At 47.4% G+C, this 25,547-nt stretch overlaps 1 protein-coding gene across 1 annotated transcript in view; it reads right to left on the bottom strand.

Annotated features, from left to right (window-relative positions):
- GALNT16 (polypeptide N-acetylgalactosaminyltransferase 16) overlaps nucleotides 1-25,547 on the bottom strand; it is a 110,245-nt gene that overhangs the window by 4,983 nt on the left and 79,715 nt on the right. The window contains exons 7-14 of the mRNA XM_049770384.1: nucleotides 24,222-24,309; nucleotides 21,207-21,291; nucleotides 20,811-20,914; nucleotides 15,787-15,913; nucleotides 14,632-14,724; nucleotides 8,684-8,767; nucleotides 3,574-3,712; nucleotides 1,988-2,104 (exon numbers count right to left, since the gene is read on the bottom strand). Of these exons, the coding sequence (XP_049626341.1) occupies nucleotides 1,988-2,104; nucleotides 3,574-3,712; nucleotides 8,684-8,767; nucleotides 14,632-14,724; nucleotides 15,787-15,913; nucleotides 20,811-20,914; nucleotides 21,207-21,291; nucleotides 24,222-24,309 (837 nt within the window). The remainder of the gene's footprint in view (nucleotides 1-1,987; nucleotides 2,105-3,573; nucleotides 3,713-8,683; nucleotides 8,768-14,631; nucleotides 14,725-15,786; nucleotides 15,914-20,810; nucleotides 20,915-21,206; nucleotides 21,292-24,221; nucleotides 24,310-25,547) is intronic.

Genomic DNA, 25,547 nt, shown 5'->3' with positions numbered 1-25,547 from the left:
TGTCCTCTTGGGAGAAGATGGGGGCAGCCACCCAGGGTGCTGCTGAGATCCTGGCAGGACTTATAGGAGCAGAAGGAAATGGCCAAGGTTGGATCCTACCTATTTCAGCAGGCCAGGAGCAGCAGGACCAACCACATCCCTCAAAAGAAAGGGCTTCCAGAAGACTCAGCAAGGAGTATATGGCATCCTAATCTGTTTCTCTCTTTCTTGCTCTCTCTCTTATACTCACAGAGAGGGCAGGGGAGAGGGATGGAGAGAAAGAGAGAGTGAGTGAGAGAGAAAGAGAGAGAGAGAGAGAAAGAGAGAGAGAGGGGGGGGGTCCTGGCTATGTGTTCAGAATGGAATTGTAAAGCTCCAGTGATCCCTAAAGAAAGAAATGACCCAAAAGAACAGAGAGGGGTGAAAGGAAACCCTGAGGCCCAATCAAGAGAGCCAGGCACCCTCTTCGCCCTTCTGGCACTGCTCCTCAGGCTCAGACGCCAAAAAGGCAGAGGGAAGCTGGAGTGATGCCTGCACAGGTCAGCTCTGCCCAGAGGGTGCGCTGTGTGACTGGACCAGTGCAGGGCCTCATGTCATTCACAGCAGGTGACCTGCCTGTGTCTTGGGATGCATGGAGACAGGGTGGAGAATGGGAAAATAGAGAACAGACAGTCTGAGGTAGGCATGTCAGCTGGAGACGTATTCTGACCTCAGTTTCCCATGTTGGCCAGTGATTATAAAATACTTAGGACCAGGAGAGACTGCAAAGGGCTGAGCATATATACCAGGGATGTAGGAGTCCCTGAGCTCCATCTCTGGCACCAAACACTGAAAGCTTCAGGGCTAGAATGCCAGGCTGAACACAGCTAGAAAGACCAAATCTTTCAAAGAAGAGGGGCTGGAGTGATAGCACAGGAGTACGGACCCTGCCTTGCATGCAGTTAGGTGACTCTGGTTTGATCCCCAGCACCTTAGGAGGGACCCCTGAATATAAAGCCAGGAACAGCCCCTGAGTACAGGCACGGCTCAGATCCCCAGCCTCAACTTGAAAAGTGAAAGACTCTTCTACAACATTTCACTACAATCTGGGTTAAGACTGTGAGTTTAGGGACCAGAGAGATAGCACAGTGAGTAGGTACTTGCCATATATGCACTTTTTTGTTTGTTTGTTTGTTTGTTTGTTTTGTTTTTGAGTCACACCCGGCAGCGCTCAGGGGTTATTTCTGGCTCTACGCTCAGAAATGGCTCCTGGCAGGCTCAGGGGACCATATGGGATGCCGGGATTCGAACCACCGACCTTCTGCATGAAAGGCAAATGCCTTACCTCCATGCTATCTCTCCGGCCCCTGGTTTCATCCCTTGCATCATATATAGTTCACTGAGAACCACCAGGAGTGATTCCTGAGCACAGAACTAGGAGTTATCCCTCAGCATATCCAGGTGTAGCCCTCAATACTTTTTATTTTTATTTTTATTTTTTTAAAAAAAAGGACTGTGAGCTTAGGAGTTGCAAGGACCTGAGTTTGGATCCCAACTCCAACCCTTTCCAACTCTGTGATCTGACACATGTTTTTTAATTTGGGGGCCACACTCAATGGTATGCAGGGGCTACATCTAGCTTGGTGCTCAGGAGTTCCTCCTGGTAGTACAAGGAGAACCCTGTGGTGTTGGGGATCGAACCTGGAGCTCCCACACACGAAGCTCAGACACACACCTATGACATTAAGCTGGGCTCAGCTTTCGGGCTTCTGAAGCAGGCAAAGATCTCAGCCACAATCCCAAGGGGAATGCCCTGAGCTCAAATGCTAAGGCTCTTGTGGCTTTGACTGTGCTGTTAGAAGTGCTGCCACCAGCACATAGACACTGGCAATCCCTATCCTCATGAAGCTCGCAGGCCCACTGATGACATGACCAGACATGACTCAGGGTTGCGAGAAGCCTCACTACTGGGCTTATCTGACCCTCAGTGCAAGTGCCCAACCTCCTGCAGTGCTCCCAGGATGCTCACCTGTTTGCTTTCCTTTGGATCGCACATCTGCAGCATGACTGGAGCAGCCTGGTCGAGGGAGGCGGTCGTGAGGCACTTGCCTTGCTGCTGGATGATATGCTCGTTGAATAGCCACGCCTACAGGACAGGGGCCAGGAGGGTGAATCATCAGGCTCAGAGACAGACAGATAGATAGACAGACAGACAGACACAGTGACAGTTCAAGGAGGCGGCTGCGGGGCAGAATTTCTATCAAGAATGTGATAAAAGGGATCGGAGAGACAGCCCAGCAGTAGGGCATTTGCTTTGCATGCAGCTGATTCGAACAGATGATGGTTTGATTCCCGGCATCCCATATGATCCCCCGAGCCTGCCAGGGGCAATTTCTGATGTAGAGCCAAGAGTAACCCCTGAGTGCTATCAAATGTGGCCCCAAAACAACAACGACAATGAAAAGAATGTGATAAAAAAGATATTGAGATGTGGCATCAGCCCAGTAGTATCAAAGAAAATCTGGTGGGAAAGTTACACCACCAAGCTTGGTGGGCCTAAATAGTAATTTAGACACTGACTTTCTTAACACCAGGGAGCAATAGAAGAGACATTTTGTATTAATCTGTTGATCTAAGTTTTGTTCATTCCAGTTGCTTTTATGTTGTAACAAGCAATCTGAAGTAAATCTGTTCCTGCATTGAGGCAGGCTATGGTGGTGGGGACACAGGTGGAGGGAAGATTACCCTGGTGGTAGGTAGGATGGGTGTTTGAACATTGAATGCCTGAAACAACTGTATTATAAACAACTTGGTGACTCATGGTGTTATAATGAAACTTGGAAGAAAAAATATGAGCAGGGTTATGGACTTAACTGGACATTTATTTGCTCTGAAATTTTTGAGCATAAAAGCTTGGTGGGGCTGGGGCCAGGGGCTGTTTCATGGAGCTCATCAAAAGCTAATGGAGGGGCTGGAGCAGTGGTGCAGCAGTAGGGCATTTGCCTTGCACATTGCTGACCTAGAATGGACCGTGGTTCGATCCCCCAAATCCCATACAGTCCCTCAAGCCAGGAGCGATTTTTAAGCGCATAGCCAGGAGTAACCCCTGAGCGTCACAGGGTGTGGCCCCAAAACAAAACAAACAAACAGAAAGCCAATGGAGAGTAAAGGAAGGGTGGATCACAGCAGCCAGGAGAGTGGGGTCTTCAGAAGCCCCATGACCTGATCTTGTTTGGCTATAAGTGCAGTGGGTCACATGCGTGATCCCCATGAATGGGTACCCAGAAGGCCCATGTCTTAACATGTTCTCAGCCCCTCAGCCATGGTCCATGAGGGAAATGGGCACTGTTCAGCCCACTGTTCTCCCTACCAGGGGACGGCAGGGTGGAGTGCAGCCAAGGTCTGGTGTGATAGGCTGGGATGGGGATGGAACGTGGCAGGAGTCATCCAAGCATTTGCATGTGATGGGCCTAGGCAGGGTCCCTGGGAACATGGATGGTGTGGAGTGTGCAGGCAGAGAGAGGGTGAGACTGTGCAGAAAAGGCCCACCCCACACCCCAACTCTCACGCCCACTCCTATACAAATTCTGTTCTCTGAGGTCCTGAATCACTTACCTGGTGTGCTGGGGGGTTCTTGGAAGAACCAGAGCAGGTCCCCATTCCAAGCAGGAAGTTGCCCTCTGTGCCACCTTGAAATTCTAAGCAATCCACCCCCTGCTTAAGGATGTTGGGGATCACTTCCTTCCTGGGGATGCTGAGAAGAAAAACAGAGTTAGGTTTGTCCCTGCCCTGGGTGAATTCTCACACCCTCTACTCCAGGAAGCCCCCTAGGGGCACTGAGTTCTCCAGGACTAAACACTGGGGTGGGAGGGGGTGGGCAGGCCTAGATGGGGGTGGTGAATAGGTAACAAGTGCCTTACCTGCTGTTCTCTCTCTGGCCTTTATGATTTAAATTTTATTTATTTATTTATTTATTTATTTATTTATTTGGGGGAGTTTAGGGCCACACCTGGTGACACTGAGGGATTACTCCTAACTCTGTGCTCAGAGATCACTCCTGTCAGGCTCAGGGGCCATATGGGATGTTGGGGATTGAACCTGGTCATCCAGGTCGGCCACGTGCAAGGCAAATGCCTTACCACAGTGCTATCGCTCCAGCCCTCTATGTGCTTTAAATTTTAAATGACAATATTTACTTGGCAAAGGTTTGGGGTTCTATTGTTTCATCATAAACTGACCCAATTTTTCCAATGGGCATTGTAGCAAAGCCCTGAAAAGGTGCACCCCCTTATCCAAACAACCTCACTTCAAGGAACCTAGAATACCAAGCAATAAGTACAGTTGCAAGAAGAAATTTAATTGAGGAGATAATCAGCTCAGTTTGGTCCCTTATACACCGACACATTGGAAATCCCTAATATCTAAATATGGAGAATGGGTTGATTCTCACAGTCCGATCCATCTGTGGCATGGGAAACTATTTAGTCATTAAGCACAGCTCTAAGAAAATATCTGGTGGTGTGGGAGAGTAGTCACAACAAGCTGTGAGTTAAATAGGCATATTTCAAAATATTGGATTGTCAGAATACTTCATATGCATGGGAAAACATACTTATACACACAAACACTGACACGGACACACTGTTTCAAACCCAGGAGAATGCCAAATACCACACTATGTTCCACAGGTATGGAACAAGAGGGTTTAGAGGCTGAACAAGTACCTTTTAGCTGCTCAGGGGTTACTCCTGACTCTGCACTGAGAAATTGTTCATGGCTGACTCGACAAACCATATGGGATGCCGGAGATCAAACCCAGGTTGGCTGTGTGCAAGGCAAACACCCTACGCACTGTGCTATTGCTTCGGCTTCATGAACAAATACATAATCTATTTTGGGAGTGTGTGTGAGAGGGTTCCCAGCAGAATTAAAAAGACTTCAAGGCCCCTCCTGGCAATTCTTGACCAATCAGGACTGAGTATCCCAATGGGGATCAACTTCATACAAGGCATTAACCTTAATTCCTGTGCTATCTCTCTGGCCCCTGTCTATAATATTATTTGTTTCCTGTTGCCTGTTAGGAAGAGAATAGTGTGCAGAGTGGTAGCTGGGAGCATCATAAACTTTGGAGTGGATAGTCCTGTCATAGTGTCACCAAGCCAAGTTTTTCCTCCTCAGTCTTATCTGGAAACCCCAGAACCAACTTGCCCTCTCAAAGCCTTTGGCAGACACGCTCACTCTCTCTCCCCTGCTCCTGGCAGCAGTGCAAGCCCCTCTAGACCCATCCTTGAGAGGCTGTTCAGTTCTAGAACAGAAGGCACAAACTACTTCTGGCCTCCTAAGTGAAGCCTGGCCCTGAACTGGTTCTGTCTGACCTGCAATGGATGGGTTGTCATGGCACTAAATGAGTCAATGTTTTGAAGATGTGAAAATTTCAAGGCTGCACAAAACCTTCTGATTCCAGTTCGTCTTAAAAGCAAAAGAAAATCAAAGATCCAGCCACACAGGAGAGCAGGAGCGTGGCAGAGTCCTCAGGGACAACTCACACTTGCGTGAGCATCCGTGACTTCATTCGCCAGACTCGCTTCTTCTCCCTGCTGTCTCATCCCCACTCGTGTAATTATTTTTTTGTCTTTGGTTTTCCCCAGCCCATCACTGTGGGATTGAGGTTTGCAATCCTGGACGGGTGCAAGGGTGGTGTTGGGAGGGAAGCTCCACCCCCGGCTCCATCCCCATGAAGGACAATGTGTTCCGTTTCCACCCATACAGATGGAGACAAGATGCCAGCTGGAGCTTCCTAAGAAACCCAGACCAAGAACTGTTCCAGACACTCCTACTCTCTTCCACTTCCTCCTCCCGGTTGCCAATGGAGATATGCAAAGCTCCCAGGAGGAGGCGGGAAGTGCCAGCGTGAGGCCACAACACCTGGTTCAGATCTGCAAACAGGTGGCATACAGCGGAGGTTCTGGGTTTGGGCAGTAAAACCTCAAGACCAGCTGTAGATCTTGAGGTGTCTTTGTAGCAGCAGCTTGGGGCTGTGTGGGGTAGTAGTCAGGGACACCCATCTCTCAGCTCCCTGCCAGAGCAAAGCTGTACTGTCCTGTTTGCCCACAACTTTATTGAGTCTGCAGTTAGCTTCCTCCTCTCTGGGTCTCCTCCAAGTTGGCTGCCACTAGTTTATATTGGGCCCCTACTGAAGTAAGCAAAAGTAAGCAAAATCTTTCAAGATACTAGACTTCCCTCTGTTAGAAAAAGATCAAGACATACTCATAGGCTTTTGTCAGAAGAAGCTGTTTACTTCCATAGGCCAGGAATTGTGGTGATAATAATTTACCATCTAGCACTCTCAAAAATATGGTGTGCTCGTTCAGTGAGCATTTGCACAGCTATTCCTGACCATCCCGATAAAAGGCAAACATTTAGCAACTGCTGAGGTCTGCTGCAGAATTCTGGTCTGGAGAAAGAGCAGAATTGTGGCGGGATTGCACAAAAACTCGGGAAAGTAAAAGGCTTTTTCTTCAGCCTTCTGACTTTCTCTAGCACAGAGAAAGTAATGGACCAAGTAATAGAAACCCCTATTTGGAAAAAGGTTGGTGCCACTTGAGCCTAAAGTTCTCCTTTCTACCCCAAACCCGGGTTACTCCTGCTCTTTCAGAGCTTGAAGAAATGGCTAGAGGGGGAATAAAGGAGAAATAGAAGAGAGAATCACTCATGGGTTCTATCTGCTCTCTTCCTTGTGATGGGTCCCAAGGGGTGTTAATTCTTCTTCCTCTTAGAACTCAGAGAATAGCCCAGGACACTGTGTGGGGAGGGGGGCTAAGAAAAGAAAAGAACGGTGATTTCCCAGGCTTCCCAGCTCCTGGCAGAGGGTGACAGTTCTATGACTCCACCTGAAAGCCATATGAAACTTGATACTTAAAAACAACAACAACAACAAAAGGCATTTTTTTTCCCTTCAGAAACAACAGATTTGATGGGTCAGGGAGATGGCTCAAAGATCTGAATCCATACTTTGCATGCAAGAGCCCTGGTTTTAATCCCTAGTGAGGATTATTCCTGGGTAATGCTGGGAGAGCTTCAGCCCTTTGCTGGGAATAAGCCCTAAGAATGGGTAGATGTGGCCCCAAAAAGACACATTTGAGGGAACTGCCCTCTTAAAAGTGATCATTTTAGGAAGTTGTTTCTTTTTGACACTTTGCAAGTTCTTCACTTCATGACTGTCACCTAAGAGTGGGTAATCAGGCAGCGAACACTCTTCTAAGCTGCTGCCATGATGCAACTGCTTGCAATCCCTTGACAATGGCTCCCGGAGTCCCTTTATTCTTGTTTTCATCTTGTCGTGCTGTGTTTGGAGCCAGGGTGGTATTATCTGGGTTAATCAGTTAGCTTGTTCACTGGTCTTGGCAAAAACCTAACTGTGGCTGTTTTCCAAAACTGAAATCTGTCCTCTAAGGACAAACAAAGCTTTGCTTCCTTCGAGGACATGGAAGCTCTGAGGGGTGGAGTGTTCCAGAAAGCCAACTAAGCAGTCTTGGAGAAAGCAGGCAGCAGAGACACGGCCTGTCCCCCGAGTGGACAGCTACAGAAGGGAGAAAGCAGATTTTGCAGTTGATTACTGAGGTCTATTGACTATGTAGTTCATTTGGTCAGAAATATTTATTGCCTGCCCATGGGTGCTGGGGATAAAGCAATGAATGAAACAGGGAAGCCTCCGAGCATAGAGAAAGCAACTGACTGAACTGGCTACTTCCATATTGCTTTAGTGTTCTCAGTCTCCTGTCTGCAGTGAAACTGTTCTGCTATTCTGGGTGATGGATGAGGAGGTAGACGGAGGAAGGAAGCTGGGGACCAGGGAAGGCTGCCAATGTTGAGTCCCGGGCAGCCCCCCTGGGAAAAAGTATTTGGTCCCAAAGGAGATGAGGAAATAAGAAGTGTGGTTGGCAAGACACCAAAAAGGGGTTGGATCTCTTCTGGCCGTGTGGAGGGGAGGAACGAAGACATGTCAAGGATTGATCTGGGCTTCCCAGGTGCAAATGTATATCTGCATCCTCCTTTGCTACAGCAAACATTCCCCCATGTTCTTTCATAGGTTTTATGATTATAATATTAATGGATCCATAATATTTGCTTAGCACCGGACATAATGAGAATTGCTAAGCCCAGTCCCTACTGCAAGTTAGTTGGCGGTTTGGTTGTTTGTTTTCACAGCCGAAAGGAAGGAGCTACAACGAATATCTCGCTGTCAACTGCTTTTGGCTTGAGCTGCTTATTTCCTTAGGAGGACTCCCCACAAGGGAGAGGACAGGACCTCAGGGATGAACATGGCCCTGACTTTGCTGATACAACACAGCCACTGTTTTCCCAGGGGAGCCCCCTCCATTTCTGGGCTCAAAAGCTCAGGTGGTTAGAAATTCAGTCAGGGAAAATGCAAATGGGTGAGTGTGTGCTCTGCATGCAGGGTCCCCAGCAGCACACAGATCTCCCAAGCACTGCAGACCCCTGAGCACAGAACTGGGATTAGCCCCAAGTACTGCTGGTGTGGCCTCTAAACCAACAAACAAATTTGGTTTCCTTCCCAGCTCCCTTTCAACTCCTGCTGACAACAATCTTCCCAGAAAGATGACCATGGACAGCTAGAGATCTTGTCCCCAGGAGCTCTCAGGATGGGGGTTTCCCTCAAGCAGCTGCCTCCCACCATTCCCTCATGCCCTCATATACAACTCACATGAGCTCTGGGTAGACATTTTCTAGGTACCAGCGGAAGGATTTGCAGTTCAACTTCTTCCGATGCTCGATCCGTGTGGCCACACTGAAGGAGAAGACAATTTAGGCAGGGGTGCAGACCAAAGCCCTCACAAGGATGACAGAACCCTCTTTCCCAGGCCAGGAATGCTGGTCCTCCTCTCTAGCACCCCTTTCCTGCTAATCTCGGTGGGCCACCTGCCATACACCACTCTGACTTTAAATTCACACCAGCTCTTGAGATCTCCTCATTCCTCTCCTCAGCTTCCTGTTCCAAGCTGAGGTCAGCTATTTGGGGGCAGTGAGCCCCAGGGACCAGGCAATGCTCTGGGCTTTTCACTCTCCAAACCCCAATTTGTCTCCCACTCCCACCCCCTCATCCTGACTTCCACAGAGAATGGGTCTCAAAGGAAGCTCATGTTTTCCTTTACTGCAGTGAAGTTTAACAGGCTTCCAACCTCCTTCAGGGGCTGGAGACAACTTGGTAGGTTCTACACAAGCTTTGGTTTGCATGTGGGAAGACTGGGTTCAGTCTCCAATACCATATGATCCCCAGAGTAATCACCGGAAGTGACCCTCAAACACATAGTGAGGAGTAGTAGCGCCCAAGCCAAACTGAAAACAAAAAAAAACCTCTTCCAGGATTTGTTTGTTTTGTTTTTGGTTTGGGGTCACACCTGGCATCGCTCAGGGGTTACTCCTGGCTCTGCATTCAGAAATCACTCCTGGCAGGTTTTCAGGGACCACATGGAATGTCAGGGATCGAATCTGGGTTTGTCCGGGGTCAGCTGTGTGTAAGGCAAATGCCCTACCGCTGTGTTATCACTCCAGCCCCTCTTCCAGGATTTCTGGCAAATAAGAACTGGCTGTCGTATCTGTGGGAGCTACAGCTCAATCTCCTTAGCAACCTCATGCACACAAGGCTGCTTATGGCCCCTGACCACTAGACTTGAAACTTCTATTTCTTCTCTAGTAGGTGGGGGACATGACCACCTACCTCAGAAGGCTTTTGTGAAAATCAAAAGAAAAAAGAAGAATTAGGGGGCTGGAGTGATAGTACAGCAGGTAGGGCATTTGCCTTGCATGTGGCTAATCTGGGTTCTAGCCCCAGCATTCCATATGGTCCCTTGAGACAGCCAAGAGTAATTCCTGAGGGCAGAGCCAGGAGTAACCTCTGAGCAACACCAGATGTGGCCCCCAAGCCAAATAAAAGTATTGAAAAAAATTAAGGGAACTTAGAAGCCCAGCATGAAGAGGTCTGCTGTAGTGCCTGCTCCCCACTAAAATATTTAGGGCTATCCTCTTTAGAAAATAATTACATAAATCCCTGTCCTTCGGGCTTGGGAGGGTTTCTCTCCCTTCCTGGAGCAGGATTTTTGGCCAGCACGGGCGGGCAGCTGGCAAGCCTCCGCATGTGCCAGCGGCCTCTTGGCCCGGCTTAGGGTAGGGGGGCTCGGACATGGGTCACCCGACCCCCCTCTCCCCCTTTCCTCCGGATCTCCAGGTGGGTTTCTGGGAGGAGCTGATGGGGCACCCTGGGTTTTCCCCACTCCTAGGCTGGCTACAGAGGTTGGCTAAGGGGGTGGAGATTGATCTGGGGGGTGGCAGATAGCTGGTCAGCTATACTCAGGCTGTCACTGGCAATTTCATACCAGTCTACATTTTGCACAACCAACCATTAGTATCCCAGATTTACTCTTCTTATCTTCAGTAACACACAGTTCTATTCTCTGACCAAAGACATACAGTAGATCTAACAAATCCCAGAACTACTTAGAAGGACAGAAATTGAACACATATTGAACACATATATCTTTTGAATATTTTATGGGTATTTTCTTTAACTGATGTAACTCTCTATATATTCTTCTATATTCTTCTACTATGATGTTTCTATCCACTTTTCATCTTGTCTTTTCTTTGTAATTTGTTCAGTAAGGATTGTTGGTGGAACTGTCCCTCAGTTTAATGCCTATGATTGAACTCTGTCATGGAAATTGCTGGTCTTGTTCCCATTGCCTCCAGATGCACCAATAACGCTTCATGGCATTGATCCTTGTTTGCATAGACACATTAAAATGGGAAAACACCATACATACAGATAAGTTCTTATCTAATAAATCTCAGTACAATGTACCTTACACCATGAACATTGATATAATGACCTGGCACAGGCCTCAGAAGAATGGGCATCCTCCATTCACGCCGGAACCAGGCAAGCTATCTACAAAACATCCAAGGTCTTTTATAGCAACAGCTGGAAGCAGTCCTCTACCAGGAAAGACTCTACCAAGGGTCTGACATCGAACTCCTAAAAAGAGACTTCCGTTTACACTGAGAAGACTTGACAACAACAATGACCTGCTCTACAGGACATGGTTCTCTCTATTGCCCCATAAGTGTGAGGTGAAATGAGAGGATGCTCAGCACCATCCTGACTACAATATGGGATATGCAGACTCCAGGATCTTTAATATAGAAGCATGATACCAACAACAACAGAGACTAAGTGAGGAATGGAGGTGTATTGCCACTACAGAGGATGACTTGAATTGGACATACTAGTGTGCCTGGAGCCTAGAGTCAGTCCTGTGCCAGAAAACTTCAGGGGTAGGGTCTCCTTGTATTTAGACCATAATTTGCCTTTTCATATCCCTTATGTTTTGGTGGGCCTATGCAAACAAATGCCACTTTAATACCGTTTTTTACTATGTTCCCTTGACTCCAATCCTTAAGAAAAACAACCCACTAAAACTTTTGAGGCTAACTTAAACTAGCAAGCATGTGCATGGAACTAGAGAAATGTACTTTTCCCTCAATGTTTAAGGAGTTACATAAGTCTAATGTCTTTATATTATATTGTGTGCTGCTAAGAAATAGTATGTACTACAACTGGGGATTTGAGGGACAAAGTAATTGTATTATACATGGGTTCAGTTTTGTTTTTCTTAACGTTCTTTGGCTGAAAGTTCAAGGCTGGGATATCATCGATGGGACTACCGAGAATTCTGTTTATGGGTGATTGGGCTTCCACTGTAACTTTACCCTGTCCTCTTTCTTTGCATCTTTGTTGTCATAATTAAAATAATAAAAAAAAATCAAAAAAAAAAAAAAAGAAAAGAATTACAGATTTAAATTTTTTTTCTAGGGGGAACTGGAGAATAGTATAGGGGATAAGCACTTGCCTTGCACACAGCCAATCTGATAATCTGGTTGCAATCCTCAGTCCTGACTCCCCCCACCAATTTTTAAATTTTTAATTTATGGTTTTCAGCCCATATACCACAAGGCAGTGCTTGGGGGCTAGTCCTAGCAGAACTTGGGGGAATCATATGGTAAGAGAGACAATCCCAGCCCTCTAGCAAACAAAACATGCACTGCAATTCATTGAACCATCTCCCTGGCCTATAATGTTGTTTTGGTTTTGGGGCCATACCTAGCTGCACACAGGGGTAACTCCTAGGCTCCTAGCTCTGCCCTCAAGAAATCAACTCCTAGTGGTCTCAGGGAGTTCTAAGGGATGCTGGGTATCAAACCTGGGTCAGCTAAATGCAAGGACTGCAGCCCTATGTGCTGTGCTATTGCTCTAGACCCTTTTGCTAAAAACTTTTAAGTGGCCAATACAAATAGAGAGAGGATGTAAACAGAGGAATGATCACAAATACTGTGTTCAAGCTTTTCTGACTACAACCTTAAGAAACCAACACATAGAGATGAGGGCTGGAAGGACCAGCACATGATATGAAGCTTACCACAAAAATTGGTGAGTGCAGTTAGAGAAATAACTACACCAACAACTATCATGACAATGGTAGTGAGTGAGAGAAATAGAATGTCTGTCTCCAAGAAGGCAGGTGGTGGGGGAAGGAGGGAGGTGGGGGCATTGGTGGTGAAAAGGTTGCCCTGGTGAAAGGAGGTGTACTTTTTTTTGACTGAAACCCAACTACAAACATGCTTATAGTCACGGTGCTTACACCTATAATCATTGCTATTTACAATAGCCAGAATCTGGAAACCACCCAGATGCCCTTCAACAGATGAATGACTAAAGAAACTGTGGTACATATACACAATGGAATATTATGCAGGCGTCATAATATTGTGAAGTCATAAAATTTTCCTATACATGAATGGACATGGAAACTATTATGCTGAGTGAAATGAGTCAGAGGGAGAGAGATAAATGCAGAATAGTCTCACTCCTCTATGGGTTTTAAGAAAAAAAATCAAAGACATTATTGTAATAATACCCAGAGACAATAGAGATGAGGGCTGGAAGGACCAGCCCTCGATATCAAGCTTACCATAGAGTGGTGAGTGCAGTTAGAGAAATAATTACACTGACAACTATCATGACAATGGTAGTGAGTGAGAGAAGTAGTATGCCTATCTCAAATACAGGCAGGGGGTGAGGGAGGAGGAAAATGGAGGGCATTGGTGGTGGGAATGTTGCACTGGTGAAGGGTGGTATTCTTTTTTTATAACTGAAACCCACCTACAAACATGTTTGTAATCATGGTGCTGAAATAAAAATAATATTGTTTTGGGGGCCGGAGAAATAGCACAGCGGCGTTTGCCTTGCAAGCAGCCGATCCAGGACCAAAGGTGGTTGGTTCGAATCCCGGTGTCCCATATGGTCCCCCCGTGCGTGCCAGGTGCTATTTCTGAGCAGACAGCCAGGAGTAACCCCTGAGTACCGCCGGGTGTGGCCCAAAAACCAAAAAAATATATATATATTGTTTTTAAAAATCATGGTACTTAAATATTAATAAATATTAATAAATAACAAAAACAAACAAACAAAAAATGCCTTGGCTCTCTGAGGCAGAAAACAGGCTTTTCCCAAATTAGTCACTTCCATCCATAAGCAAAAAAATTAAAATAAAAACACAGCTTCCAGGGCCTGAGAGATAGCATGGAGGTAATGTGTTTGCCTTGCATGCAGAAGGATGGTGGTTTGAATCCCGGTATCCCATATGGTTCCCCGAGCCTGCCAGGAGTGATTTCTTTCCATTCTTTTTTTTTTTTTTTTTTTTTGGTTTTGGGTCACACCCAGCAGTGCTCAGCTGTCACTCCTGGCTCCACGCTCAGAAATCGCTCCTGGCAGGCCCAGGGGACCATATGGGATGCCGGGATTCCAACTAATGACCTTCTGCATTGAAAGGCAAAGGCCTTACCTCCATGCCATCTCTCCGGCCCCAGGAGTGATTTCTGAGTGTAGAGTCAGGAGTTAACCCCTGAGTGTTGCTGGGTGTGACCCAAAAACCAAAACCAAATAGCAAACAAACGAACAAACAAACAAACAAAAAAACCCACAGCTTCTATCATGCATAGGTAGGCCCATACACATACGTGGGCAGAAGCACATGTAACTGATGTGGGTCCCCACAATACTTACCCTCCATGATAATCAATTGTGAGTTTCTGTTCCTTTCTGTACTGAAGTCTTCTCACTCCCCGTCTTTCTCCCTCTCTCTTTTAATGCTAATCACGACCCACTGAATTGATTTCACAACCTATCTGCATCTTAAAAATGCTTAACCAAGCTGCAGTTACAATAGCCCAGGATGGAAACAATCTAAGAGAAAAAAACTAAGAGATCTCAGACAGATTTGAAGGACTGGGGGTGGAGGTAAACCCCAGGGATTTTCTGCACACAGCCTGTCCTCTGTAAGCCCACACACATTCCTCTCCTACAGACAGTTGGTGAGTCTCTCTTTTCACCTGAGTCCTCTCTGGTTCCTTCTCCTTGGGGGGAGGAGGTATCCTGCCCCTCCAGGACCCAGTCTTTTCTCCACACTGCATGCCTAGCAAGATGAAGCCTGGTGCTAAGCTGACCAGGCATTTCCTTAAGGTCCAGGCATTTTGCACTTGACTGAGGTTCCTGCAACCTTGGAGCAAAGGAACAATCTGGCTGCTGAAAGGACCCACCTGCCAAAGGCCTTTCCAATGGCTGACGGCCGGGCCTCGTAGTAATACTGCTTGTATTCATCCATCCACACCTCTGCAGTTCGCTTGGTGTTCCTAGAAGGACAAGATGTTGCCTCTGAGGGTCACCCAAGAGGTGACCGAATCAGGGTCAGAATCCAGTTCAGCTCTGTTCAGAACAGAGGAGGGAGAAAACACAATGTCTAGGCTGGAGCCAGTGAGTGCAATCTTGCTGGAGAGCAATCTCAGCCCCATCATCCCTACAGTTATAGGCTGCTCTCAGGCACCTTATTCAGAGGAACCTATTCGACGAAAACATCCTGGAGAGGAACAAGGCTCATTTGCAGAGCACAGCCTACACATGGTAGAGCTGGGTTCAATCCCTAATATGGAACTTAAAAGAAAAAAAACATGTGTGTGGGTAAAAAAAAAAAAAAAACATATATAAAAATGTATGTTTAATAAAATGTTATTTTATTATGTTTAAAAATATATTTAACAAATATAATAACATTCTATCATATAAAACAAATAAAAATATGTTTAATAAAATCTTGGTATCAACCTCAAGGCCATCAGTAGATGGACAATGAATGACCTTTCCCCTCACAATATGGTACTAGGCAGCCTGGAACTCGTAGTTAGGTATGTCACAGGATTTCTAGACTTTAATAGAAGCAGCCGCAAAGCGTGCAGCAGAGAAAACACACAATAAGACCTCCTTTATCTGGAAACACAAACACAAATGCACGGGGAGCCTCTAGGAATATCAGGTTCCTCCAAAAGAGGGGTCCACGAATCTGCCTGGACCAGGCACAACTTGAAGAGGGGGCGTATAGTGCAGTCTCCCCACCCTCACTGCCCCCCTTGGGATAGGAAGGCTCCAAGTGGGCTCCCAGGGGCCTTGTTGCTGCCTGCTGGGCCTGAAGCTGAGGGTAAGTAGATCTGAACAATCAGGTCAGGATAAAGCACCCATGACTGAGAGGGGCAGTGCCAGCTCACATGGCCCATTTCTCAGTCTTAAGGACCAAGTGGAGGCAAGAGCGGCCTGAGGCAGCCCCCCAACAGTGTCACCCAACCCTGCCAGGAGCTGAAGTCTGAGGAGTTAGATCCGTAAGGCAAGGCCAGCAGGGTGGGAGCTCCTGCACTGACACCCACCTGATGTAGGTCAGAGCGTTCCCCTCAGGGAAGTTGTAGGGATGCCGCTTCCTGAAGACATGGCCCACCCGGCTGCAGGGCAGGATCTCCAGGCTCCCACCGCACATCCACACCCTGAAGGAGAGTTCTGGGGAGACAAGGGCAACATCAGGCCCCACTCTGATGGGGTTCCTGACATAAATGGTAAAATATCCCTCTACATACCCTTCACACAACCACAATCCAAACACACGCTCCAGTCATTCCCTCATTCCATAGTCACCACACACCGTCCACCCTCACACATTCGACAGATTCCTCCAGACACACGCTCACACTACAATACTCCCCACGTGGGGCCTGAGAGACTACTGGGGGACACCCAAGGTGCAATGAGATTGCAGGAAGAGGAAGAGGAAACAAACAGCATGGCAGCCAGCATCATGTCTGGCCTCTTGCTAGAAAGGCTGGTCCATATGGAGCTAGAGACATGGCAGCTCTCCCACTGGCCCTAGAGCTTCCTCTGAACTGCTGGTACCCCACTTCCTTATGCTGGGGGGACTGAGCCAGTATTTTTTGCCACAGCCTGTGGGCACTCAGGGGTGTTAGGAAATGCAAGAATTGGCTATGTGGCCTTCCAGAAGAGACATCACAAGCTGTCCTTTCTGTCCTCTGTCCTGTTCCCTGCTCTGTCCCCCTGCTCTGTCCTCTATCCATCAATTGTCACTCTTTAGGGCACGGGTGGAACCTCACAAGTCTGACTTCTCACTTTCTTTCGTTTTAACTCTATAATTAGACACCCTCTGATATTAAACACCTCCTTTATATCTTAGGGGGGAAACACAGAGGGTTTGTTTTAAAGATATGTGTATTTTTGGAGGCCAGAGTGATAGAACAGCCATAGGCATTTGCCTTGCATGTGGCCAATCTGGGACAGATTTGGATTTGATCCCTAGCATCTCACAAGGTCCTCCTAGCCTGTCAGGAGTAATTTCTGAGTGCAGAGTCAGGAGTAACCCCTGAGTGCTGCAAAGTATGGCCCCTCCTCCCAAAAACATGTGTAGTTTTGGGGGAGAGAGACACACACAGAGAGAGACAGAGAGACAGGGAGACAGAGAGACAGAGAGATACAGAGACAGAACAATAGTATAGTCAATATTTGCCTTACACACACCAACCCGGGCTCAACTCTGGCATCCCATATTGTGCCCCAAACACTGCCAGAACTGACCCTTGAGTGCAGAGCCAGAAGTAGTCCCTGAGCACCACTGGGAGCGCCCCCCAAAGCCTTTTTGAGAGGCACTTTTCATTTTTTTTTTGGCCACACCCATTTGATGCTCAGGGGTTACTCTTGGCTAAGCACTCAGAAATTTCCCCTGGTTTGGGGGGACCATATGGGACGCCGGGGTATCAAACCGGGATCCTTCCTTGGCTAGCGCTTGTAAGGCAGGCACCTTACCTCTAGCACCACCTCACCGGCCCCGACACTTTTCATTTTTATAAATAAAATTGTTTTCCCATAAGCCTCATCTTTGCTTCCTCTTCTCACTCCCACAGGGACGCAATTATGTCCTGAGACTCTTCCTTGCTGTGGTCAGTCAAGGCCTAGCCAGTGACTGGCCAAGTGGGAAGGGGCACTGGCAGGGCTAATGAGCTTCTGGCCAGCCATATATGCCAGGCAGCCTCCAGGTGTGGACCAGGGGCCAGGGTGGACATTTGGTGCATCTGGCCCTTGATATAGGGTTGACTCTGTTGTTAATGTGTTTCTCTCATTCTACATGCAAGTGGCCCTGGCCAAACTCAGCCATGAGATTGAGTTGGGACAGCAAATCTCTGTTCAGTTCCACTTTCACCAGCTTCCCACTCCGCCTTTACTCTCCACATGAGCATTAAATACAGTCATTAGTAACAAAGTCAACGACATAGCGGCAACTGCCTTCCATTTAATCAACACATGCTCCGTGCTACACTCTCTTCATTCCATTCCAATTCGCAGAGCAGTCATGTGAAGTCAGGGTGATTCTCCCCGTGTTTTTCTAAGAACTGTGAAACCCAAAGATGTGAAATCACCTCTCCAAGGTCACCCGAACGGTTAACGGCAGACTTATAATGAAATGCTTTGTTTAGCTAGCTGCTTTTTTATATTATTTACATTATCTTACATTATTCAGCATTTGGGGGGGGGGTGTTTGATTTGGTGGTTATATCCAGAGGTGCTCAGGACTTACTTCTAGCTCTGGGCTCAGGGTCACTCCTGGCAGTGCCCTTAGGGAGTAGGGAGGGTCACATGTGGTGCTGAGGATGGAACCAGGGTTGGCTGAGTATAAGGCAAACACCCTACCCACTATACTCTCTCTCTGGCCCCCAGGTCTTTTTTGAGAAAAGTTTTGCACTGAGTGACTTAGGAACCAGACAAGATCTGCCTTAGCCAAGGAACACAGCCTGACCACGTTCCAAAAGAATCCCCACCCCCACCCCAAGACTCCCAGGACTAGCACATCGGATACCCCCCACCCCCCCAAAGCCCTCTACTCTGCAGTGGAGTGGAACAACACAGGGATAGAGATAAAATCCAAGGCCAAACCCCACCTGCCCTGGGAGCCTCCCAGCTATAAACTGGTCCCAGCCTCTCAAAGTCTGAGAGCAATTGTCAATCCTGGACATTGCTTTGAAATTCTTTTTTGTTTTTGTTTTGGGGCCACAACGGTGGTGCTCAGGGGTTACTCCTGGCTCTGTGCTTAGAAATCACTTCTGGCAGGCTCAGGGGACCATACATAGTTTAGAACCCAGGTCCGTCCTGAGTCGGCCTCATACAAGATAAACATCCTATAGCTCTGCTATCACTCTGGCTCTGGATTTTGTATTTGAAAAATAAATGTAAGCTATATTTTCTAGAAAGGGTAGGAAAGTTGCATTATTGATTGTTTACTCCTATGGGAAACTGAGTCAGATTGCAATATCACATGGTTCATGTGTGTGTGTGTGTGTGTGTGTGTGTGTGTGTGTGTGTGACATTTCCTTTCCTTTCCTGTAATAAGACTGAGAGAGTAGGCACATGCCTAAATTAGAGGAGGCCCATAGGTTTTACTTTTTTTCAGTGATGAAATAAATATGCAATGTTAAGTCCATGTGTTTTGTTTCAGGTGTACTTTTTTGTTTTCGTTTTTGTTTTGTTTGGGGGCCACACCCAGAGGCGCTCAGGGGTTACACCTGACTCTGCATTCAGAAACCGCTACTGGTAGGCTTTTGGGGAGACCATATGGGATGCAAGGGCTTGAACTAGGGCTGGCTGTGTACAAGGCTCTACCCGCTATCCCTCCAGCCTCTGAAATTCTTTTTACCCCTTGAAATTCTTTTAAGAAGCAAAACCCTCCTTAAAATCATGCCTTGGTTCACCTTTCCTCCACCCACACCAGGATCCCTTGCCTCAGACCCTGATGGAGGTTAGAGACTTGATCCTGCTGTTTCTCAGTTACAGCCTTTAAAAAAGAAAAGAGAAAAGGCAAAAAAGGTGTGGTTATGGAAGAGGCCTTTAGTTTTTTTGTTTGTTTGTTTGTTTGTTTTTTTGTGGTTTTTGGGTCATACCCGGCAGTGCTCAGGGGTTATTCCTGGCTCCAGGCTCAGAAATTGCTCCTGGCAGGCACGGGGGACCATATGGGGCGCCGGGATTTGAACCGATGACCTCCTGCATGAAAGGCAAACGCCTTACCTCCATGCTATCTCTCCGGCCCCCAGCCTTTAGTTTTTTAATGCCTGGTCCTGCCAGTTCTTCCTCACAGGGAAGCCCAGAGGTTCCCCAGTACATGAAAGGAGGTCAGCAGGGCAGGGTGTGCAGCAGCGGCTCCCAGAATTCATTCCTCTGTGCCCCTGCCAGGTAACCACTTCCTCGAGTGTTTAAAATGGCAAATATGGAGCGAGTGAGAAAGAGAGAGAGAGCAGTAGGTTGTTGCAGGCTACCTTTGGTCCACCAGATCTCATGGACAGGCTCTTGGGGTCCGAGTGCATTAGAGGGCTTCTTTTGAGTCCCCTTTGAGGAGAGTGGGTACATGGACGGTAAAATGTGAAATAAATAAAAAATGATGACCACACACGAAGTATGGGGTCACACGTCTGCCAGAAATGTGTTGCCCCTACACAATTCATTTGTGTGGTCTCTCATTTCTCATTTTCTTCAATATTATCCCTTCACCGTTCATATTCACCCACTTCCCTTTCGTGAAGGGTATCCCCCCACTAGAGTTGCTGGGGCACAAGCTGCTCACAGGAATTGGTGCCCAACATGGGGTACCAGATGTTGCAGGCTAGCTTTGGTTTGCCAAATCTCGTGGATTGGCTCTTGGAGTTCGAATGCATTAGAGGGCTTCTTTTGAATCCCCTTTGAGGAAAGTGGGTACACAGACTACAAAGTGTGGAATAAATGAGAAATGATGACCACACACGAAGTATGGGGTCACACATCTGCCAGAAATGTGTTGTCCCTACACAATTCATTTGTGTGGTCTCTCATTACTTTCTTTCTTTTTTCTTTTTTTGGTTTTTGGGCCACACCCGGTAACGCTCAAGGGTTATTCCTGGCTATGTGCTCAGAAGTCGCTCCTGGCTTGGGGGACCATATGGGACACTGGGGGATCGAACCGCGGTCCGTCCAAGGCTAGCACAGGCAAGGCAGACATCTTACTTCTAGTGCCACAGCCCAGCCCCGTGGTCTCTCATTTCTCATTTTCTTCAATATTATCCCTTTGCTGTACATGTTCACCCACTTCCCTTTCATGTAGAGTATCCTCCACTAGAGTTGCTAGGATTCGAGCCCCTCAGAGCAGCAGGTAGGGTGTTTGCCTTGTACACAGTTGACCCAAGTTTGATCCCAGCATCCCATATGGTTCACTGAGCTCCCCTAGCAAGGATCCCTGGGAGCAGACCCAGGAGTAAGGCTTGAGAACTGCCAGGTGGTATCCAACCCCCCTTCTCCTCCCCTGAAAAATAAAATGAAAAAAAAAAAAGGCCAGTCAAGGTTTAACTGTTAATACTCTGATTTCCTGACTTACCAAAATTCTCTCCCCCCCAGATGTCCATCAGGGCATCATACTTCCCCAGGTGGTTAAACCAGGACTTATCAATCACAAAGATGCCTCCAGCGATGACAGGAGTCCTGGGAGCAAGGAGAGAGGTGACACATGAGTTTAAGAAGAAGGGAGCCCCATAGATGCTCTGGGATCCAGATCTGTGCCCCAGAAACTCCCACTCACAGAGTCCCTGGGGCACGCCCTGGTCAGCTCCTGGTCTCTGTCATCCGGTCCTAGCCCAGAGTCTGATTTTGATTTCTGCACCCTCAAATGCCTCCATGATCAAAGACACATACCACCACCACCACCCCAGCATCTGCAAAGCCCCCACCTGACCCAGAGAACAAAGGATGTCTCAGAGCCCAAAGGAGCACTCACCTAATAGGCTGGGTGGGGTCGTTCCGTGCCATCTTCTGATCCACAGGGATCTGCTCCCATTTGAAATGCAGGCTCCAGTCAAAACCTGAGGGGAGGGGCCGGAGAGATAGCAAGGAGGTAAAGCATTTGCCTTGCATGCAAAAGGACGGTGGTTCGAATCCCGGAATTCCATAAGGTCCCCCGAGCCTACCAGGAGCGATTTCTGAGCATAGAGCCAGGAGGAACCCCTGAGCACTGCCGAGTGTGACCCCAAAACAAAACAAAACAAAAAAACCTGAGGGAAAGGGACCAGGTTCAGGAGAGAGCCCCTTGGCAGCTGTTCCCCCCCCCCCTTTTGGCACCTCCCAGAGTCTCTCCTGATCTGAGCCCTGCTCCCGGAGGGCCCTCAAGCCTTCATTCAGAACCAGGTCGGTGCCTACCCTCAAGGAGTTTCCATCTCCTAGGCCTCAGTGACAAGATAAATCAATAAAGGAACACTGTCAGTGGTTGTGGTGGGGAGCACCCGTCTCCTCAAATAAAACCATGCGGTTCCAGGAGAACTCTGCTGAGGTAATCTTAGAGAAAAGGCCAGCATGGAGGCCTGATCTAAGCAGGGGTAGGGATTGCGCAGGTCATGTAAAGATATGCAAAGGCCCTGTGGTGATTGCTCCAAAGAGCACTGCCTGGCTTCCCTCAGAATCCCGAATATTCCCTCAGAGCCCACTGATTAGCAGCACACTCTGCCCATGAGCACTCAGCAACACGCTGACCAGAGCAGCCTGTCCTTGAGAAGTTTCAGCAATGCTGGGATGTGCCCCACCCACATTGGCCAACAGGGTGAAAATTGGCCACATGCAGCTCCTAAACACCTGAAATTGTCTTTTTTTTTTAAACTAAATATCCAAAAGCAGCTATTATCTCCTGTGTTAGACAGCTTAGCTTTGTTTTTTATTTTTAAGAATAAAAACTGTATTTATATATATTGGTTGATTGGTTTTTGGGCCACACCCAGCAGTGGTCGGTATTACACCTGGCTCTGCACTCAGAAATCGCCCCTGGCAGACTGGGGGACCATATGGGATGCCAGGAATCAAACCAGGTCCCTCCTGGGTTGGTCACATGCAAGGCTGTGCTGTGCTATCTCTCCAGCCCCAGACAGCTTAGCTTTGAAGTTCAGACCAGGGCTATCCCAGAGCTGGAGAGATAGTTCAAAGGACTGGAGCTTTTCATGTAAGAGTCCCAGGTTTTGGTCCCTGAGACCACATGGTCTCTTGGATATTTCTGAGCAATATCTTAAAAAAAAAAAAAAAAAAAAAAAAAAACTTTAAAGGATGCAAAGCAAATCAGAAATGTAAGTCACACAGTTGTAAAATAAATCCCCATGTTGTGAAATCACTTCTCACGCATATTTCCACCCCCAGGCGGGCAGGTCTGATGCAGGTAGCCATGAGGGATTAATAAGTTGGTTTATTAATTAAGAAAACTGACTTTTTTCTTTATTCTCCCAGTCCCAATCCCACCGGGAGATCAAGTGATCCAGGTGGGCTTTTACATATCAAAGGGGTAGGTTTAAAGAAAAGAGAAAGATGTGAAAAGCCTTTGTTTTGGATTAATAGCAGGGTGCCATCTTACAACACAGGCACTGAGAAATTTCCAGGGGTGGGGCGAGAGAGATAGCACAGTGTAAACAGGGCATTTGCCTTGCACCCAGCCATTCCAGGATGAATGGTGGTTCGAATCCCGGCATCCAATACGGTCCCCGGAACCTGCCAGGAGTGATTTCTGAGCATAGAGCCAGGAATAACCTCCAAGCACCACCAAGTGTGACCCAAAAACAAACAAACAAACATCTCCAGAGACTGGAGTGATAATACACCAGGTAAGACACGTGATCACTTTGGGTTCGAGTCCCAGCACTCAATATTGTTCCTAACCCCTGTCAGGAGATTGGTAAGTGCAAAACTAGAGTAAGCTCTGAGTATCCCCAAAACCAAAGTTAAATAAATAAAAACTTCCAGTGGTCGTATCAAAAGGAGCACATAAAACTGATTTAAATCATATATATATATATATATATATTGGGGGGTCACACCCAGCAGTGTTCAGGGGCTATTCCTAGCTCTACACTCAGAAATCACTCCCTGCAGGCTTGGGGGACCATATGGGATGCTGGGATTCGAACCACCATCCTTCTGCATCTAAGGCAAACAATCTACTGCTGTGCTTTCTCTCCAGCCCCAAATCATAAATTTTAATATAATGTCCCACATACTATATGGGGGGAATCTATATAAAAATGATGAATGAAATATTTAGCACTGCTTTATGGTACATCTTTGAGATGTGGTATATATTTTATAGATCTAGTATATCTCAATGTATTTTTAATTTGGGGGCCACATGCAGCACTGCCCAGGGATGACTCCTGGTTCTGTGCTCCGGGATCCCCCCTGGCAGTGCTGGTACTGGTAATCAAACCTGGATGAGCTGCATGCCAAGCAAGTAGAATCTATCTGTACTATTTCTCTGCCTGTACCACCTCTCTTCCTGGATTATCTCAGCAGCTCACACCTCTTCATAACATATCAAGGGATCCACAGCCAAAGGTGGCTGACAGCCACTGTCTTAGCCTGTACAGGCTTCGCCATCCACAGGTGCTCCTGTCAGGACTCACAGGAACTTGAGGATTCCCAGTCCAGGATCTCCAAGACAGCTGTCATATCTGATGCCAGGACTTGGCCTTGGTCCCTGGACTGGCAGCCTTTGGGAGAAGATCACTGTCTGGTGGGAAGGGAGGATAGTCTCTTGACTAGCTTGGTTCTGCCTCTTCTCCTGCCTGCAATTGCCAGCTCCCCCAGATCCCTTCCCCCTACCTCCCAGGGTTCCATCAAATCCTTTTACATTTGCTGGAGTTTTGGGGTAGCTTCACCTACATTGGCACAGCTGGAAAGAAGACCCTTAGTAAGATCAGAACTCCTACCTGCCCTCACCTGCTACCTTTCTGATCTAGAACCCTCAGCTGGGAAGGAAACCCACCTCCTCGCAGGTCAGCAGAGGCAGCAAGATAAGCAAAGTTATCCAGACTGATGACATCAATGATGGGGCTCACCACACGGGTGTGGTCCTAGGAAAAGAAGCACAAGATGATTTGAGGTCAGAGATGCAGGAAGATACAGGATAGGCCCTGTCTTGAGAAGGTTTCTGGGACAGAAAAAGCATTGCACATCCCTTATAGGGCATGCTAGGTTCTAGGAGCTGTCCTATGTCATGACATCTGGGCTTCCACAGGGTGCTCTAAGCACAGTGCTCTACTAGGCTTCCCACTCTCTTATACTGAGGTCTGCTAAGATCTCACCTCCCTAGAAAAGGCCTCCTGGCTGTTGCAAGCTGCCTGATTTCTTCCTCATTGAGGATAGGTTGAGTCACAGCAAGCAATGGATCCAGGGTCAAACTGGGGTCATCTATATGTATTTTACCTCTATACTATCTCTCTGGGTCCTCACTTAAAAAAAAAAGTAGGGACTGGAGAGATAGCATAGAGATAAGGTGTTTGCCTTGCAATCAGAAGATCAGTGGTTCGAATCCCCGGCATTCCATATGGTCCCCCGAGCCCGCCAGGAGTGATTTCTGAGCATAAAACCAGGAGTAACCCCTGAGTACTGCCAGGTGTGACCCCAAAAACACAAACAAAAAAAAACAAAAAACAAAAAAAAGTAAATAGGGCCAGAGTGATGTCACAGCAGTAGGGCGTTTTCCTTGCACGCAGCTGACCTAGGACAAACCATGGTTTGATCCTCTGGCACCCCTTATGATCCCCCCAAGACAGGAATGATTTCTGAGTGCAAAGCCAGGAGTGACACCTGAGCATCACCGGGTGTGGTCCAAAAAACAAACAAACAAAAACAAAAAGTAAATAGTTTTATTTTGGATAGGGGGTAGAGAAAGAGGGAAAGAGGAGAGGAGAGAGGTGGAGGTATAGAGAAATAGAGAAAGAAGGGGTAAAGACGAGAGGGGAAGAGGAAAGTAAGGGGAGAGAGAGAGAGAGAGAGAGAGAGAGAGAGAGAGAGAGAGAGAGAGAGAGAGAGAGAGAGAGAGAGAGAGAGAGAGAGAGAGAGACCAAGCTGAGATGAGTGGAGCCCCAGAATGAAGTGCTCTGCTGTCTTCCTGTTTAAAGCTGCTCTCACAATTATAATCTAGACAATCCCTGGGAGTGCTCTAACCATTCTGTCTACGGTAGTTGGAACTGACAATAAACTGCCAGTCACCTCTGTGTTTGAGTTCCTGGAGGGTAGAAACCCTGCAGCTGCCTTGTCATATGCCAGACGCTTCTCTCACATCACATTCACTTTAAGGTTGAAATCT

Source organism: Suncus etruscus, chromosome 3 (genome assembly GCF_024139225.1).
Source record: "Suncus etruscus isolate mSunEtr1 chromosome 3, mSunEtr1.pri.cur, whole genome shotgun sequence".
Classification (NCBI taxonomy): Eukaryota; Metazoa; Chordata; class Mammalia; order Eulipotyphla; family Soricidae; genus Suncus; species Suncus etruscus.
The sequence above is the reverse complement of the archived record's forward strand: the minus strand, read 5'-3'. Positions and strand labels throughout refer to the sequence as shown.